The sequence below is a fragment of the Elephas maximus genome, chromosome 2 (genome assembly GCF_024166365.1).
Source record: "Elephas maximus indicus isolate mEleMax1 chromosome 2, mEleMax1 primary haplotype, whole genome shotgun sequence".
Classification (NCBI taxonomy): Eukaryota; Metazoa; Chordata; class Mammalia; order Proboscidea; family Elephantidae; genus Elephas; species Elephas maximus.
Genome location: NC_064820.1, coordinates 159,852,602 through 159,872,077, shown reverse-complemented (window position 1 = coordinate 159,872,077; position 19,476 = coordinate 159,852,602). Strand labels below are relative to the sequence as shown.

General features: G+C 41.4%; 1 protein-coding gene across 1 annotated transcript; it reads left to right on the top strand.

The window, feature by feature from the left end:
* The first annotated feature begins 4,426 nt into the window (after window positions 1-4,426).
* Window positions 4,427-18,842, top strand: GRXCR2 (glutaredoxin and cysteine rich domain containing 2). The gene is made up of 3 exons (XM_049858550.1): window positions 4,427-4,762; window positions 11,577-11,804; window positions 18,660-18,842. The coding sequence occupies exons 1-3, from the start codon at window positions 4,427-4,429 to the stop codon at window positions 18,840-18,842; spliced, it is 747 nt and encodes a 248-aa protein (XP_049714507.1).
* The last annotated feature ends 634 nt before the right edge of the window (window positions 18,843-19,476 follow it).

Here is a 19,476-nt window from a genome sequence, read left to right as displayed (position 1 = left end):
AAAAAACACCATACATGGCATCAATTCGTCTTAGGTCTTCCTTATTCATGGTTCAGCTTTCACATGCATATGAGGTGATTAATAATACCATGGCTTGGGTCAGGCGCCCCTTAGTCCTCAAAGTGACATCTTTGCTTTTTAACACTTTAAAGAAATCTTTTACAGCAGGTTTGTCGAAAGCAATACATTGTTTGATCTCTTGACTGCTGCTTCCATGGATGTTGATTGCATATCCAAGTAAAATGTAATCCTGGACAACTTCAATATTTTCTCTGTTTATGATGATGTTGCTTATTGGTCCAATTGTGGGGATTTTTGTTTTCTTTATGTTGAGGTGTAATCCATACTGAAGGCTGTGGTCTTTGATACTTATCATTAAATGCTTCAAGTCCTCTTTGCTTTCAGTAAGCAAGGTTGTGTCATCTGCATATCACAGGTTGTTAATGAGTCTTCTTCCAAGCCTGGTATAGTCCAGCTTCTCAGATTATTTGCTCAGCATACAGATTGAATAAGTATGGTGAACGGAGACTACTCTGACACACACCTTTCCTGATTTTAAACCACGTAGCATCCCCTTGTTTTATTTAGAAGACTGCTTCTCGGTCTATATACAGATTTTGCACGAGCACAATTGTTCTGGAATTCTCATTTTTTGCAATGTTATCCATAATTTGTTATTATCCATACAGTAAAATGCTTTTGTAGTCAAAACACAGGTAAACATCTTTCTGGTATTCTTTGCTTTCAGCCAAGATCTATCTGATAACAGCAATGATATCTTTCAGTCCACATCCTCTTCTGAGTCTGGCTTGAATTTCTGGCCGTTCCCTGTTCGATGTACTGCTGCAACTGCTTTTGAATTACCTTTAGCGAAATTTTACTCGTGTATGGTATTAATGGTATTGTTCCATAATTTCCACATCCTGTTGGATCACCTCTCTTTGGAATGGGCACATTTATGGGTCTCGTCTGGTTGGTTGGCCAGGTAGCTGTCTTCCAAATTTCTTGGCATAGACAAGTGAGCATCCAGTGTTGTATCTGTTTGTGGAAACATCTCAATTGGTATTCTGTCAGTTCCTGGACCCGTGTTGTTTGCCAATGTCTTCAGCGCAGCTTGGACTTCTTCCTTTAATACCATAGGTTCTTGATCATAACCTCCTGAAATGGTTGAACACTGACCAGTTATTTTTGGTACAGTGACTCTGTGTATTCCTTCCATCTTCTTTTGATGTTTCCTGTGCTATTCAATATTTTGCCCAAAGAATCCTTCAGTGTTGCAACTCAAGTCTTGAATTTTTTCTTCAGTTCTTTCAGCTTGAGAAATGCTGAGTAGGTTCTTCTCTTTTGGTTTTCTAACTCTAGGTCTTTGCACATATCATTTTAATACCTTGTTTTGTTTTCTAAAACTGCCCTTTGAATCTGTTCAGGTCTTTTACTTAATCCTTTCTTCCATTCTCTTTAGGTACACTGCGTTCAAGAGCAAGTTTCAGAGTCTCTTCTGACACCCATTTTGTTTTTTTCTTTCTTTCCTGATTTTAATGACCTTTTGCTTTCTCTGTGAATGATGTCCTTGATGTCACCCCACAACTCTTTTGGTCTTTGGTCATTAGAGTTCGGTGCGTGAAATCTACTCTTGAGATGGTCTCTAAATTCAGGTGGGATATAATCATGGTCGGATTTTGGCTCTCTTGGACTTGTTTTAATTTTCTTCAACTTCCTCTTGAACTTGCATATGAGCAATTGATGGCCTGTTCCATAGTCGACCCCAGGCCTTGTTATTGGGAGGCACCAGTCCCTGGAGAAGGACAACATGTTTGGTAAAACAGAGGGCCAGTGAAAAAGAGGAAGACCCTCAATGAGATGAATCAACATAGTGCCTGCAAAAATGGGCTCAAACATAGCAATGATTGTGGTGATGGTACAGGACAGGGCAGTGTTTTGTTCTGTTGTACGTAGGATCACTATAAGTCAGAACCAACTCCATGGCACCAAACAACAACAATTACGTGCCAGTCACTGTGATAGACACTGAGGATAGAGAAAAGGTAAAGAGAGCTCTGACTAATGCCTTCTCAGTTTAATGGAGGGGAGAGATGATTTTAAGAAGCAGTAATGGCAAATGAAAGAAAGAAGCACTTGAATGGGGGTGGGTACAAAGTTCCATGCATTCTCCCTGAGACTGATGGGAAGGCTACCCAGAAGCAGTGACACTTGAGGTGTGACTTGAAGGAGGAGTAGAAGTTTGACACTCCATTCAGGAAGCAGAGAGATTAAAAATCAGCATTTTGAGAAATGAGTGAGCTTCCAAGCCACACCTAGATGAGTAACAGAGGGTGAGGCTACAAAGGAAGGTGGGGCCAGGTTTTGAGGAGCTTTGTCTGCTTCATGGAAGAGTTAAATAAAACACTATACCCATTGCTGTTGAGTCAGTTTCAGCTCATGGGGACTCTCTGTGTTGCAGAGTAGAACTGCTCCCTGGGGCTTCATGGAAGAGTTAGGACTTGACTTTTTACACCCTGGACCACTGGAAAAGGTTTTTCAACAGGAGACTGACACCTGCAGAAGTGTTTTTTATAAATACCATTCTGGCATTGATGTGGAGGACAGAATTGTGGATGGCTGGGGACATTGTTAGAAGACTGTTGCAACTTTCATAGCAGAAGGGATGAGGACTTGAGCTAAGGCCATGGTGGCAAGAGTAGATGAAAGAAGGCAGCATTGAAAGAGTCCATATGAATGGCTGTAGAAGTAAGGGAGAGATCAGTTTGGGCAACTGAGTGATGATGCCAGTAGCAAAGATAGGGAAACAGGTTATACCTCCACCATTCCACCTCTTTAAACCAGACCCATTCTTGTAGACTTAACCCAAAACCCCTGTCCTTAATGTGCCTTTTTCTGCCATCATTGCCTCCTAAAGTGTTGGGCTTGTCCTAGAATGGCTATTCTGAGAGTCTGCGGTGGATTGTCATTATTTCATGTGTGTTAGTATTATTTCCTGAACTAGACTGTAGGACTGTCTTTATTGGGTCCCACATCTCATGCTTCTCTGGTATTAAACCTAGTGCCTATCTCACAATGTTAGGCACTTATTAGGCCTTGTGTACAACAGGACAATTGTGTGTGTGTGTGTGTGTGACAGTGGGGTCTACTGTTGTGCTTAAAAATGAAATCTTAAATATAAAATAGATGTAAAGTGGATCTGCTCTCGTTAATGCATGGGTAGAAGGCCCAGGTTTCACTCTGATGACTAAAGTGTGCCTGACCCAAGCCATGGTCCTTTCGGTTGCTTCTTATGCATGTGAAAGCTGGACAATGGAAAAGGAAGGTAGAAGATGAATTGATGTATTTGAATTGTGGTATTGGTGAAGAATATTGAATATACCACTGACTGCCAGAAGAATGAACAAATCTGTCCTGGAGGAAGCATAGACAGTTTACTCCTTAGAAGTGAGGATGGCAAGACTTTGTCTTGCTTCCTTTGAACTTGTCATCAGGAAAGATCAATTATCACAAAAGGACATCATGTTTGGTAAAGTTGAGGGCTGACGAAAATGAAGGAAACCCTCCTTGAGAGGGATTGGCATAGTGGCTGCAATGTTGGGCTCAAACATCTGAATGATCGTGAGGATAATACAGGAAAAGGGAAATGTTTCATTCTGTTATGCGTGAGGTTACCATAAGTTGGAGCCAACTTGATAGCAGCTAACAAAAACAGAAGGTATAGAATGCAGGACCTTTGGTCTTCTGCTCCAAGCAGCAACTCTCAAGTATCTAGGGCTCCAGGAAACACAGTTAGAAAATATTTGGCTTGGTGGATTTATCATGGGTTTTGGAGTCAGACAGACCTGGGTTTCAACCTTGCTGTCACTTACTTAGCTGTAATAGAGTAGACAAATAAGGAAACTGCTCTGAGCCTCAGTTTCTCCCTCTGTAAAATGGAGATAATAGTGCTTTCTTTGTAGAGTCAGCAGAAAGACTAAGTAAGACAATGCATGTAAAAATCTCTGGCACAAATTAAATACCCAATAAATCATAGTTCTTATAGGTAAATCACAAAACATTTGCTAACTGATTGAGTATCTGATCCTTATTGAATTGGTACTTGTTCAGTCTAAATAAACTCACTCATCCTCAGGTTAAGAAAAGTAAAGTTTGAGGGTGAATACATGGGTGACTCGGGGTTTGGGAGGAGATTGAATCTTGTCTGATGCTCCATCCACTCCATAAACCCACGATCGCCTGCCTTTTCATGAAGGTCCATCAATATTTAATTTGTGGGTGTCAGTTACTGTAAACTGAGTATACCCCAGCATCAACTTGAATTAATTATATGCATGCGGACAGAAAATAAAATACCTTTTTCTCGGGGCCCCAAGTTTCACTGGCTACACCGAATTCTGGAAACCAGAGGGTGAATTTTCTGCTGATGGAGGACCCTGAGAAGAAGCTGAACCAGAAGAGTGACAGCAAACCCCGGAAAGTGCGGTTTAAAATCTCCTCCTCCTACAGTGGCCGAGTGTTGAAGCAAGTCTTTGAGGATGGGCAGGAATTAGAGTTGCCAAAGGAGGAATACCCTCACAGTTTTCTCCAGGAGTCCCTCGAACCAACGGATGGTGTTTACGGGTCTGGGGAAGCCCCCAAGCCCCAACCGTACTCTCCTAAATTAACTGCTCAAAGGATCAGCGTGTTCAGAGAGGGCAGTGCCTACACCTTGGCAGGCAGCCAGTCTCTCTTCAATGATTACAAGATGAATGACCATAAGGTTGGTATTGTGCATTGCGTATAAGCTTTATGCGTAGCCCTTCCAAAAATGTGTTTAGTTGTTGTTGTTAGCTGCCATTGAGTGGGCCCCTGACTTATGTGACCCCATGCAGAATGAAATGAACTGCTGCCCGGTTCTGCGCCATATCCCCATTGGGGATCTGACTGTAGTGATCCATAGGGTTTTCATTGGCTGATTTTCAGAAGTAGATCACCAGGCCTTTTTTCTAAACCAGTTGCCATTGAGTCAATTCCAACTCATGACAACCCCAGGTGTGTTTAAAGAATCACCCAAATGCTTCAGATCTGTACCTTTTGCTCAAGCTTGGCTATCAACCAGAGCTATAGGTGCACCGAATAGGATGCCAGTATAGAATAATATTTCTGGGACAAGAACATGCTTATCGAGAAGTTTTTGAAAATGCCTTGAGCATATACAGTATTTGTATTCTATCCAGGACAATAAATTGTTATTGAGTGTTTGGCTGGTTTTCTTGGTAAGTAAATTATATAGAGGTGCAGTGGTTTTCAGGTTGCCAGACAGCCAGCCATTGTAGAAACGGCAATGGGTTCTTTTTTTTCCTGAAAGAGCTAAATGTTTGGAGGCGCTCATTTTACTCCATCCAATTATTCTGTGACAGGTTATCCAGCTTGTGGTTTATCCATGTACTGTTTTTTTCCCTATCTCCCTCCTGCTGCCTGCTTTAAAATGTTTATTTATGCATTTTGCCTTTCCACGGCTTATTAACGTGAACACTAGTTGGAGTCCTGGGAAAAGATGGTGAAAAACAAAATCAACCAAGGGAAATGTTACTTGGGGAAGAAGTTAGAGCTAATAGTTAAATTGAAACAAGTACATTATCTGTGAATTTCTATTATATACCACCCCCCCATACCAGGGATAATCAAAAGACAATACATGATTTTATTTTAATCTAGAAGAATCTTTAAAATATTCACTGATTTCCAAAAACTTATAGAAGATGTGTATATGCAGTTTCCAGTGGGCCCCTGAATGTCTTTTTTTTTTTTTTTTTTAGATTAAATGTAATTATATAACATAGTGGCTTATTAACGAATAGCACATCAGGGTATGTTCTCATCTTTAAAGTGTGAAAGTCAGATAATTGATCTCTAATTATTTTTGTTAGTTTCCTGAGGAAACAAGACAATACATCTACTGCAGACAAATGTATTAGCCTTGCTGGCATTGGTAAAAGTGCATCTTTGATAAATGTGCACATTTATCAAATATAATACCAGGATTCTCTTTGATATTAAAAGGAGCTGAAATTAATAACCCCTCAAATTAATGGGGAAACCCTGGTGGCATAACCAAAAGGTCGGCAGTTCGAATCCACTGGGCACTCCTTGGAAACTGTGGGGCAGTTCTACTCTGTCCTATAGGGTCACTATGAGTCGGAATCGACTTGACGGCAAAGGGTTTGGTTTTTTTTTCCATATTAGTGGAGTGCCTTATGCATTGCTAAGCACTTTCACACACTATCATAAATGTCTTCACCACGCCTTGGGGAGAAAGGCAAAGCATGGTCATTCTCATTTTACAAACAAGGATTCAGCAGCAAGCTGTTAAGGGACTCTCCCAATGTTACAGGGTCATTAAGTGCAGAGTTAAGAATCTGGGTCTTCTGGTTCCCCATGCTTTTTGCCCTATGGCAGGTTCCTTTTTAGAGAGTAAGTTTATTACATAACAATCATGATGATAATAGCTACTGTTTATTGAGCATTAAGTACTTGGCTAGGTCATGTATTTAGACTGCCTTTTTTTTTTTTTTTTTTAACTCTATCTTATTTGTAGGCTCAGAATTTACAAAGTTGTTCATACGAGCCTTGTACCAGGCCACAGTAGATAATCCTGGGCTGTTTGACCTTCATAAGTTGTATGTCAAATTTGGCATCTATATAAATGTACAGTTCAACATGGATCAGCAAAACTCGTCTGGGTGAATGAGTCTGGCAGCGTGGCTCCCTTGGTCAAAGCACAGTGCTTTTGAGACCTTGTCGAATATTTGATTCCTGCTGGGTCTGGTAATCCTTGCTTTCATTGTTCCTGATCAAATGCCACGTCCCAAACTTAGCCAACCGTATCCAGCCTTAGCCAGGGTGGATTCATGGAGCTCCATTCACTGAAATAAGGTTGTCAATGTGGTATTTATGAAAAGCAAAGCAAATAAGAGCTGGGAGGTCATGGTTTTAGAATAGCATGCAAATGTAAAATGCCCAAAACCTTTTGCTGTCAAGTCAATTCTGACTCATACTGACCCTACAGGACAGAGTAGAACTGCCCCACGGGGTTTCCAAGGCTATAAATCCTTAGGAAACAGACTGATACATCCTTTTCCTGCTGAACAGCTGGTGGTGGGTTTGAACTGCTGACCTTTCATTTAGCAGCCAAGTGTTTAACTACTGTGCCACCAGGGCTCCTTAATTGTAACATAACCCCTGGATGGTGCAAACAGTTTGAACTCAACTATTAACCTAAAGTTTGGTGGTTCGATCCCACCAAGCTGCACCACTGAAGAAAGGCCTGGCGATCTGTTTCCATAAAGATTACAGCCAAAAAAAAAAAAAATCCTGTGGAGTCGTTCTACTTTGTACCATAGGAAGTTGCCATGAGTTGGAATTGACTTGACAATAATGGGTTTGGTTTGGTTTAATTACTGGCTGTGGACCCACACTGGGTGTCAGTTAGGTGCAATGATTGAAAGCAAGGGCTCTGATGTCAGACAAACCTGAGCTTGATGTCCAGTTCTATTTATTTACTGTGTGAGTTTGGCCAAGTTACTAAACCTTTCTAAGCTTCTATGTCATCATCTGTAATATAAGGGAAATGAAAGTACCTACTTAAGAGGGTTGTTGAGATTAAAAAAGATAATAAGTTAAAAAAAAACTTGGCATTGTGCTTGGCACATTGTAAGTGCTCCGTAAATATTAGCTACCATTGTGATCATAATGGTATTCCTATCAAATAAATGTTGAACCTTTTTAGAACAAATAAGGTATTTCAAGGAATTGAAATTGATTGAAGTTTATAAGGTTTATAGTATAAGGGAAGGGAAAAGGAAAGAAGGGAGCATGTACTGAATATCCACTTTATGCATACCATATAATCTCATCTTCATCCCAATTCTATGAGAGTTTCATAAATTGGAAAAATAGAAGTTCACACAATTTTAAATAACTTGCAAATATCACACAGCTGTCAAACAACATTTGAATAAAATTTGAACTCGGGTCTGTCTGACTCCAAAGGCCATTGAGTTTCTAGTAACCAATAAAGCTTTTCTGCGTATTGAAGCAGAGCATTTCGATAGTGGCTAAACAGCTATCTCTAGGCGCATCGCCACCAGTATTTCCAAATGCTCAATCATATACATCACCATTCCAGGCACTATGGAAGGAAATAAAAAATTCCTGGCTCCATCCTGGGCCTCTGTACTGTAAGAGTGGGTGTTCCTCATGGGCAATTGGATGTAACCAGATAATGTGAACTTTAGTTACACTCAGAGAATTTCCCTAGACACAAGGAAGAACTTGGCTGTCAGGGTGGCTGAAACTTAAACACATCTAAAGGTGATTTGGGATCCTCCACCCTTGGAGAACTTTAAAAATAAATGTAATATCCTGGGTATCTTAGGCACTGACCTACTTAGAAACAGGGGACTGGACCAGGGGACCTCAGACTCTTTTAGCATATTAAGAGTTTTGCCTTGAAATAACCAGCTGTAAATGAGGAAAAGCTCCTTAGTAACTGAACCTCTTCGGCCATCACTGGAAGGAGAAATGGAACCTTCCAAAACTACCACCATCTTTATCTTCTGATGTTTAGAAAACTGATAGTCCAGAGTGTGAAATAGGAATCCAGTGTGCATAAGACAATAGGAAATGGAAGCTGCCACACGATCCCTTGAAGACAGGGAGGGAAAACAGGCCCACGTAGGAAGCTTGTGGGTTAATATATGATTATTGAAATTTCCACGAGTTTTTCATGGAAGAGAACCAAAACGTTGAAGTTTTGCCCAAACCAGGAGGTCCTGATTGAATGCATGAGGACTTGACATAGGAAACTGCTTACCTGTAGCATCTGAATAGATTTATATAGGTTTATGATGCCCTGGTGGTGAAGTGGTGAAGAGCTTGGCTGCTAACCAAAAGGTCAGCAGTTCGAATCCACCAGCCACTCCTTGGAAACCCTATGGCGCAGTTCTACTCTGTCCTATAGGGTCACTATGAGTTGGAACCAGTAAAGAGCCCTGGCAGAACAACAGCTATACGCTCGGCCACTAACTGGAAGGTTGGTGATTCGAACCCACCCAGCGGCTCCATGGAAGAAAGACCTGGAGATCTGCTTCTGTAAAGATTACAGCCTAAAAAACCCTACGCTGGCATTTCTACTTTGTCACGGGAGGTTGCTACGAGTTAAAAATGACTCTATAGCACCTAACAACAACAACATATAGTTCTATAAAAAAAAACCCAAACCAAACCCACTGCTGTCGAGTCAATTCTGACTCATAGTGACTCTACAGGACAGGGTAAAACTGCCCCACAGGGTTTCCAAAGAGTGCCTGGCAGATTCAAACTGCTGACCTTTTGGTTAGCAACCGTAGCACTTAACCACTATGCCAACAGGGTTTCCATAGTTCTATAAGCAAGGCAAAATATATGTTGAGGTATTTAGTTGTATAGCATGATCGTGTATGTACTACTGAACAATATATTTTTTAATAATAACAGCAGTAACAGTACCTACCATTTTCACAGTATCTTCAGATTTGCAAAACCTGTTTTATATATTCTTCATAGCACCTCCACCCCCAGAAGTTGATCTGATTAGTTTCAGGGATGACAGTCAAAGTATTTAACCACAGGGACATGGCCCAATCAGCATGGAAGTTGGCAGAGTGCGGGTGGGTCCTGAGGCCTGGGATTACAAGCAGTAAGTCTTAAATTAATGGGTGGTGCAAACAGTTGCACACTCGGCTACTAACAAAAAGACTGGTAATTTGGACCCACCCAGAGGAGCCTTGGAAGAAAGTCCCAGTGATATGCTTCTAAAAGGTCCTAGTCATTAAAACCCTATGGAGTGCACTTCTACTCTGCAACACATGGGGTTGTCATGAGTTGAAATCAACTTAATGTCAATTGGTTAGGTTTTTGGTTTGGGGGACAATAGACACTCCTTGAGGCGAACCTGGGAGTAAAAAGAGGGGTACTCCATACCAACCAGTATGGAAATATCTTGATATTTTAATAACTAGTAGAGCTGTGGAGGTACCTACCAGATGGATGTCAACTCATCTGAAGATGAACAAACTGAGGTTCTAAGAGGCTAAATGACCGTCCTATTTCTCACAGTAGATGAACAGTAGAGTTGGGATCCGATGCTTTTTCCCTCAAAGCTGTGGGAAAAATACGTGTTCTTGGTCAAGTAATCCTGGAGCATTTACTCTCCATGTTTCTCTACTGTATTATAGCAGTCCGAAAATTTATTTTGTAAATATACAAAATGATCTAGTAACACATGATAGACCCATACAGGGGAACATAAGTTATTAGTAATGGTGCTTTAGAAGTATATTTATTAACACAAAAGGATTTTTATATTATATGAATAACGAAAAAAACAGGTTACAAAAGAGTATATATACGACAATTTAAAAAAAGCGTTCACAATAGTTCTCATAAAGAAAGAGTCTATACTTTATGGTCCTGTGTTTTTTTGGAGGAAAAAAAATCTTCTGATAGTGTATGGTAGAACCAGTTGCCGCTGGGTCAACTCTGACTCATGGTGACCTCATGTGTGTCAGAATAGAACTGTTGTCCATTGAGTTTTCATGGTTTTCCCCTTCAGGCTCAGATCGCCAGGCCTTTCTTCTCAGGCACTTATGGGTGGGTTTGAACCACCAACCTTCTGGTTTGTAGTCAAGAACTTCATGTAGGGTAGGCATTAAAAATATGGTCTTTAGAATGAGACAGACTTGGGTTCAAATCCCAGCCACAGATACTGAGTAACTCTAATACCTTGAGTGAGGCACTTAAACCCACTGAGACACAGTCTCTTCACCTGTAAAATGTGGAAATCGTAGCCTCTATCTCTAGAGATAGAAGCCCTGGTGGCACAATGGTTAAGTACTTGGGTGCTAACTGAAAGGTTGGTGGTTTGAACCCACCCAGATGCTCCGTGGGAGAAAGACCAGTTGATCTGCTCCTGTAAAGTTCATAGCCCAGAAAACCATATGGGGCAGTTCTACTCTGTCAAATGGGGTTACTGTGAGTTGAAATCGACCCTATGGCACTTAACAATAGCAAGAATCTCTAGAGGTCTTGGGGGTATCAAGTGAGGATTGTTTGTAAAACACATACTTAACGCTAATTGTACTAAAAAAAATGGTATTCACTGTTATTATTTTCACGTAGAAAAGATTTTGGGGGAGATATTTACGATTTTTACATTTATTAAGAACTCATTTTGTGTAGCCCTGCATCAGCACTATGGCATGTGGTAGGAATAAAAACTCTGGACCTTTCCCTCCAAACTCTTATATTCTAGTTATTTGACTAGTTCAGCTTTTGTTGCTTGCCCCAAACAGGAAGAAGGGAGCTGGTTTTGTGGCTTCCACAGCGAGCAAACAAGCCACAGAATAAACAGTAGCGTTGGGGTCTGATGTGCTCACAGGTGCTGGATGGTAGAAGTTACTTGCTCTCCTATTTACTGGGTTGTTGGGCAAGTGCTGCAGCCTGTATTTGGTGATTGGTAGCGAAGGTTTCATGCACGTTTTCCATTTCTCCAGCCCCCACCTATTATAGATTTTGGAAAGATAATCATCTACACGAATAACCTGAAAATCATTCGAACTCCACTGGACAAGAGAGACTTCATGAGGAACATTCTCCAGAAGGAAGAGGAGGCTGAGGAAGAGTCTCTGATGAACAAAGAAGAAATCTACGGAGACAGCAACCAGAATGATGGGCCTTTGCCAGAAACGGAAAGCACATTCCCTGATAACCAGTACGCACAGGTGTGTCTCAGCAGCCTCACTGCCCTGCTCCAGGCCGGCCTGGCAGCCATGGCCTCCAGATCGTTTTGGTTGTGGACTCCTCAAGTAAAAAAAGAAATGAATATGAAGACTTAAGACGTCTAGATGTTAAAGATATTGAGAAAATTTAAAGTTTCTTGTATTTAGGGAATTGACTCGACAGCACTGGGTGGGTTTTTAACAGAGGTTATAAGGCCGTCTTTCAAACACTCATAATTTTGAAATTTTTAATGATTTATTTTATTTTTGTTGTTGAGAATATACACAGCAGAACATACACCGATTCAACGATTTCTACAAGTACAATTCTGTGACTTTAATTACATTCTTTGAGTTGTACAACCATTCTTACCCTCCTTTTCTGAGTTGTTCCTCCCCTATTAACATAAACTCACTGCTCTCTTAAGTTTCCTATGTAATCTTTTGAGTCACTGTTGTTAATTTGGTCCCATACAGATAGATCTTAAAAGAGTACAATGCTTAAGGCAGACATTCTTTGCCAGTTAAGTGAAACTATTGTTTGGCTTTAAGAAGACGTGAAGGGATATTTTTGGTTTAAGGTTTAAAGCTTACCTCAGGCATAATTTTTTGACAGACTTCTTTTGAGATCTGATGAGATTATTTGTTGTTTTCATTTTGCAATGTGGCTTATGAACAGTTTGTTCTAGAAGTGAAAAAAGTAGGTCTACCTTTTCTTTATGGGCTGGCTTATGCTTCTATTATCAGTGCTATCCTCAATTCAGTTTCCTTGAAGAAATCTTATAAAGCCACAAGTCCATTTTGTAGGGGTTAGCTTGGTTAAAACTAAATAGTATCATTTATAAGCCCATGTGTCCAGGCACTAGTAAAAAGCAATATGCTGAGAGAAAGCAAGTGAGTTGGTGCGCCATCATTATCCCCATTGAGTTATTATTGAACATCCACGCTTACCCCAGGGCCGCATGGGTCTCACACTTGTGTAGGGACTTCCTCTTCACCTAGTGAGGGCACCAGTGTCAACTAGTGTATTAAAAATTAACATAACAACTTCTTTCCAAAATATTATTAAAGCTTAATTTCTTGCATTTTTTTTAAAGATAAAAGTAAGTGTAAATACATCCACTGCCACTGTCGATTGTGACTCGTAGCGACCCTATACGACAGGGTAGAACTGCCCCATAGGGTTGCCAAGGCTGTAATCTTTACAGAAGAAACTACTTTTTTTTCTTTCCTACCCCCCAGTCCCCACTCTTCCTCTGGAACACAAGCAACCTGAATCCCAGCAAAAGGCTCTTGAAGGTCTGTTCCTATCCACTATTGATCTCACACTCTAAGATCTTGTTGAAATGCAAATCTAATCTTGTAGCATCTTTGACAACCCCTCCACCCCTCTACCACTAAGCTTTTAATGGCCTCCCATTGCTTAGGATAAAGTCAAACATCTTACTTGTTCTAGAAAGGTGGTGGCCACTGCTGATCCCCCCAGCCTCATCCCTTACACATCTCTCTTCATTCTCTGCTCATGCTGGGCATGCTGCCCGTCTACCTGTCCTTCATATGCTCCTTGTGTTTTCCTGCCAAACGTAAATCCTTCTACCCAGAAAGCTCCCCAAATTCTCCTACCCCTTGTCTCCAGCCCTTCGAATCTCAGTGGAGGCATCACTTCTCAGAGGAGACTTTGGTCAGAGTACCACACAGCCCTCCTCACAGTTGCAGTCTTATATTTATTGGTGTGATTATTTGGTTGGTGTTTGCTTCCACCTCTACTAGGAGTGGGTCTCCATGAGGGCAGGGGCCGTGTTTATGTTGGGTATACCATTGCAGTTTCAGTATAATGGGCATAAAATAAGTGCTCATAAGTATTAGTTAATGCTTGTGGAAAGAATGTTGAAATTTGGGACCAAAGAGCCTTCTGCCTTTGCCTTCTCTTGTATTCTACAAAGCACTCTTAAGAACCTAGCAAGGCAGTAGGCAGAGGATATTTTGATCCAAAATACTACCTCCCCACATTAAAGGTTCTTTAATTCTATTATTTCTCATACCATAGTGAAACTTCTATGAGCATATATTTTCAGACGAGAACCAGACATAATAAAATGCAGGCCACACTGCGGGCCTGATGAAAAAGCAACAGCAGGCTTGACATGACAGTTACCTTTAAATTCAATTTGGAGGGATCTGGGCTTTTTTGCTGTAATGCTGTAAACCAGGACAGAGGTGTGCAGTAGAAGCTTGCTGTGAAAGGCTTTACTTCACTTGCCTGTCCTTTGAACTCTACTTTAAATTGCTATTTTCTTGCCCAATTCCTCATGCAGTAAATGCCCGGACAAGTTTTATTCTAAAAGAGAGGGTTGGAGACCATCAAGGAGCCCCTTCTGACCAAGAGACTCTTTGTTCTGTTATATGGAACAGGGAAGCAATAGGAACCTTGATGAAAGAGCGGGGCAAAGCTTAAAGCCAGGCCAAGCTTTAACCTCTGTATTAGCTATAAAAGAAAAGGAGAGGGATAATTGAATGTAGCCACAGTGAAACCTGGAAGAGGAAGAAAACTTGACTCTGTGCTCAGTGGATTTCACTTGGGCCCCTTCATGCTTTATGTGATCTCCCCTTTGACATAGTAGCAACAACAACAATAACAATGATAAAAACCCATCGCCTGCCATTGAGTGGATTCCGACTCATAGCGACCCTACAGGGCAGAGTAGAACTGCCCCACAGGGTTTCCAAGGAGTGGTTGGTAGATTCGAACTGCTGACCTTTTGGTCAGCAGCCAACCTCTTAACCACTGTGCCACTGGGGTTCCGTGATAGACGGGTACCATGCCCAGTGCTTTGCATGTAGTAGTCCATTTAATCCTCAGAAGGAAGGACCCTGTGAGGTAGATGGGATTAATAGTCCTATTCTGCAGCTGAGGAGATTTAGGCTCAGAAAGGTTAAATAACTCACTAGAGGGTACTAGAGCCATACTCAAACCCAGTTCTGTCTAACTGCCAATCCCACAACTCTGCTATATAGTCTCTAGATTGGTGCTGGCTACCATCTTTAGAGTTACACAAGCCTCTAAGTCTGTAAAGACAGCTAAGGCTCTGCTTCTTGGTCATGGAGCTAGTTACAGGTGGATTAAGTGGGTCTTTTGGATTCCAGAACCAAAGGTGTGTGGTACAACTATGTTCTACATCCTCCTACTAAAAAAGAATTAAAAAAAAAAAAAAAACTGCGTGTAGAAAACAAGAGGCTTATGTCATGCCTGTATTAGATAGACCTACCTCTTGCCGTGAAGTCAATTCTGACTCATAGTGACTCTATAGGACACTGTAGAACTGCCCCACAGGGTTTCTGCGTCTGTAATCTTTACAGAAGCAGACTGCCATATCTTTCTCCTGCTGAGCGGCTGGTGGGTTCAAACTGCTGGCCTTTTGGTTAGCAGTCGAGCCCTTAACCACTGTGGCCCTGGCTCCTTATTGTATAAAAACCAAATCAAACCTGCTGCCTTCGAGTTGCTTCTGACTCATAGTGACACTATAGGACAGAGTAGAACTGCCCCATGGACTTTCCAAGGAGCACCTGGTGGATTCGAACTGCTGACCTTTTGGTTAGCAGCCGTAGCACTTAACCTCTACGCCACCTGAGTTTCCCCTTATTGTATAGACTGGGGGATTAATAAATATTTGTTGAATTAATTGAATGATTAAAAAGATCATGTTGAGGGCAAGTTGTTAGAGGAAGGGTGATAATCCAGGGTGAGAATGGAAACTCCAGTGAAATTCCTAGTAATGTAGCCTGTGACTACATGAATTAGATATAATTTGATTGGTGGTTTGCTTTCATTCTCTGCAGCAGGCTCATCAGATCATTTCATTAACCTTTCAATATCTCTCCCAGCATTTTATGCAATTGAAATTTTGGATCACATGTATAGCATTTTGGTAGGGTTTTATTGTACTTTCTTTGGCAATGTTGACTTATATTATTAAAATTTCGCTAGGATCAAGTACAAAACATAAAACATAGTGATCTGGCAGAAAAATGGACTGTGGCAATTCACTTTAAGAATTTTTTGGCAAATATATTTATTTTGAATACTTTCAGGGAAGAAAACATTAAAATATGTAAGTGATCAATGATATATTAACAAAAGTTTACATAGCTATAATTTGAGTTTTTGCCAGTTGGGAAATCACTTCCACTCCCTAAATCTAGAATAAATAAAATGTAATACGCCTTTGGCACTTTGCAACATGATAGAGTTGTTTTCAGAATGTATGCCTCCCTTTTCAGAGATTATTTTTACTCTCAGGTTATAAAAGAAAGCTGTGTTAGCTGGGGGAGTTACCAGTGGACTTCAGCTACCTTCTTAGTTCCTAGAATTTAAGAACAAGAAGAGCTCTCCAGACGTCATTGTTTTGTTTGTTTATTCATTCAGCTAATATGTGAACAAGAAATATTGTGCCAGGCACTGGGCTTGATGACAGGAAAGCAACGGTGACTACGACTGGTGCAGAGAGCTTCCTGTCTTGTCAGCAGGAGTTTTCAGTAGAGTGTGTGACTCAGGGATGGTGGCAGTATCCAGGCCCCATGTGAGGGGCCTCTGGTTCAGGAAGTTCTCCTGTTAAGCTGACATCTGACAAAAAGTGAAAGCTGGCTGAGTCAGGAGTAGACAAAGGTCGTTGGAGACCAGGTGCAGAGAGACCTAAGGTCAAGAGCTTGATGGAAGGAGTGACTAAAGATTTAAATCAGCTAAGGACATTTTGGATTTTATCCTGAGGTTTTATCTGGAGGGCAAGCTTCATTGAAGAGTATGCAGGTGTAAGTTCATTCATGTGCTTATTCAACAAATATTTCCTGAGTGCCTTCTATGTGCCAGGCCATTTAATGAGATTGGCATCAGTGGAAAGAACATCCAGTAACAGCAGAGGCAGAGGTCCACGCTGAATCCATGCCAGGGTTAGTGCGTGTCCGGCCTAAGATCTTGGTTGTGGGGATGGACTAAATTGGATGGATTTGAGAGATGCTTGGAAGGTGAAGTGGATAGTCTTGATGCTGGATTAATCTGGTCTTGATGTGGTGTTGCTCCTGATTTCTTGGAAGGCTCCCAGTCTATCAGCAGCACACATTGCCAATTTCCTGAGATATTTTAGGGAAAGAGCAAGACAATAGCCAAGGGGCATTTTCTGGAGAGTGGGAGTAGAGGACTGGAGGCTTATTGTCCAATCTTAGAAGTAAACTAGCTTTTAGGTAAAAAAAAAAAAAAAAAAAAAAGAGCCTATCATATGCCAGTCATGTATATTATGGTATTTACATATATTCTCTCACTTAATATTTCAGTCACCCAGAGAAGTAGCCATTATCACCCTCATTTTACAGGTAAGGAGATTGATATTGGGAAGGTGAAGGGATTATTCAAGGAGCACAGCTGACGTCAGAGGTGAGCTTCACCTGGGCTGCTCAGTCCAGAGTGCAGAGCCCCTTAACTGCTGGGCCTCACCACAGTTTTCAAAGGAGCCCTGGTGGTGCAATGGTTAAGGACTCAGCTGCTAACCAAAAGGTTAGTGGTTCAAACCCAACCAGTGGCTCTGTGGGAAAAAGACCTGGCAATCTGCTCCTGTAAAGATCACAGCCTAGAAAACCCTATGGGCAGTTCTAGTCTGTCACATGGGGTTGCTATGAGTCAAAATTGACTCAGCGGCACCTAACAACAACCACAGTTTTCAAACAGAATAAAGAGAATGTCCTGCGAGAATTTAGAGCTAGTCTTGGAAGGATTTTAACATTGATTCGTTCAGTTTTTCTCTTGGTCACAGAAGCCATCTTTCTTGAGCACCTCCTATCTGGCAACCACAACGAGGGCCCATGTATGTGGTCATTAGGACCACGAACTCTGGTGCTCAACTCCCTGGAATCAAAACCTGCCTCCCTGTCTTCCAAGATGTGTGACTTCTGGCAAACTCTAACTTCTGGAATTTTAGTTACATAGAGGTGATAATCCTCATGGTATTTCATGGGTTGTAAGGATTACATGAATTGATATACAAAAAGCTCTTAGAACAGTACTTGGTGCCTATTAGGTGTGTTATAAGTGTTCATTATTAGAATCTGGCAATGAGGAAAACAAGGTCCTTGCCTTTATGGAGCTGTCTTAGTTTTCTAATGTTGCCATAACAAAAATACCACAAGTAGGTGATTTTGAAGAACAGAAATTAATTTTCTCACCGTTCTGGAGGCTAAAAGTCCAAATCAGGGTTTCAACTGTGTCAATTCCCTCCTTGTTGGTAGCCCCAGATGTTCTTTGCTTCCTTGGCTTATAGAGAATCCTCACATGGTGCTTGTCTTCCCCCACTTATGCATGCCTGTCTGTTGGTCTCCGCTGCTCTTTATATAATTCAGAAGTGATTAGGTTTAGGATCCACCCTACCCTACCTAGTATGACCTCAACTGATTGATGCTATTACATTAGATTGCATTGTGGAAGGTGATTACATTGCATTAGATTAGATTACATCCACAGGTGTAGGGTTAATATTCCAACATGCATTTTGGGACAACATAATTCAATCCATAACAGGAGTTTACAGAAATAACATGCCTGATGATGACAAGGGCTCTGAAGAACATAAAACAGTGGAATGCAAGCAGTGGTGGCAGGGGATACTGTCTTAGACATCAGAGACATCCTCTTTGCTAAAATCGCTGTGGTTTTTCAGCTCTCTTGATCAGTTCCCTCTTGGAATTTGTGGAAAAAATTTTCCTCTAATTCTGCTCAGATTTTGCTGTAGCCTAAGGGTTAATGCTATTTTGCCATGCATGTGAGCGATGGGTGTGAACTACTTCTATAACTAAAGCCTGATCTGTTTCTTTCAGGAAGGGGTGCTTCCTGAGGACAACTGTTTTCACTGCAGAGGATCGGGCAGTGCCACCTGCTCTCTGTGCCACGGAAGCAAATTCTCGATGCTGGCCAACAGATTTAAGGAGTCCTACCGGGCGCTGCGGTGTCCTGCCTGCAACGAGAATGGCCTACAGCCTTGCCAGATTTGCAATCAATAGCCCATGCCTTCTGCGTGTCTACTTTTATTGCACCTTTCCTAAAGTTACTTTTAATAAACTAACCCCCCTTCCTCCTGCCTCACCCAGCAAGGAAGCCACAGTGACTGCGGTCACTTCCACCACTGGCAAAACTCAATTACTCAATGACATTTCATGAGGCTGATAACATCTCCATGTGGGTGAAAGTGGCAGGGGCATTTTCGAATTAGAGTCTGCTTTGCAACTGATTCTAAAATTATCCTTGCAGGGACGTGTGCATGTGTCTCACTTGACTTAGCTCAGTTTTCTTCTTGCACTAATGAACAAATAAATGTTCAGGTAGCAGGTTGAAGTCTTTTCCTGGGTGGGAGTTACTTTGCAAAATGATGCAGTGAGAAAGGAACGAAAAGGTAGGTTTCTCATGACCTGAATCCCTGTTGCTTAGCATACATTTCAAAGGGCTATTGGTCAAATTGAATTTCTAATTAAGCTGAGGAGGAAAGGGATACTAGTGCTGAAGGCACTGGCCACAGCAAGCAAACAGAATATAAGTGCTTCATGCTGAAGATAGACAAACTGAGGAGGCCTTTCCTTGCAAAGCCCTGGTCTCTCCTGGTTAATGTGCTTGAGTAATATTCATGCAGGCAGTGAGGAA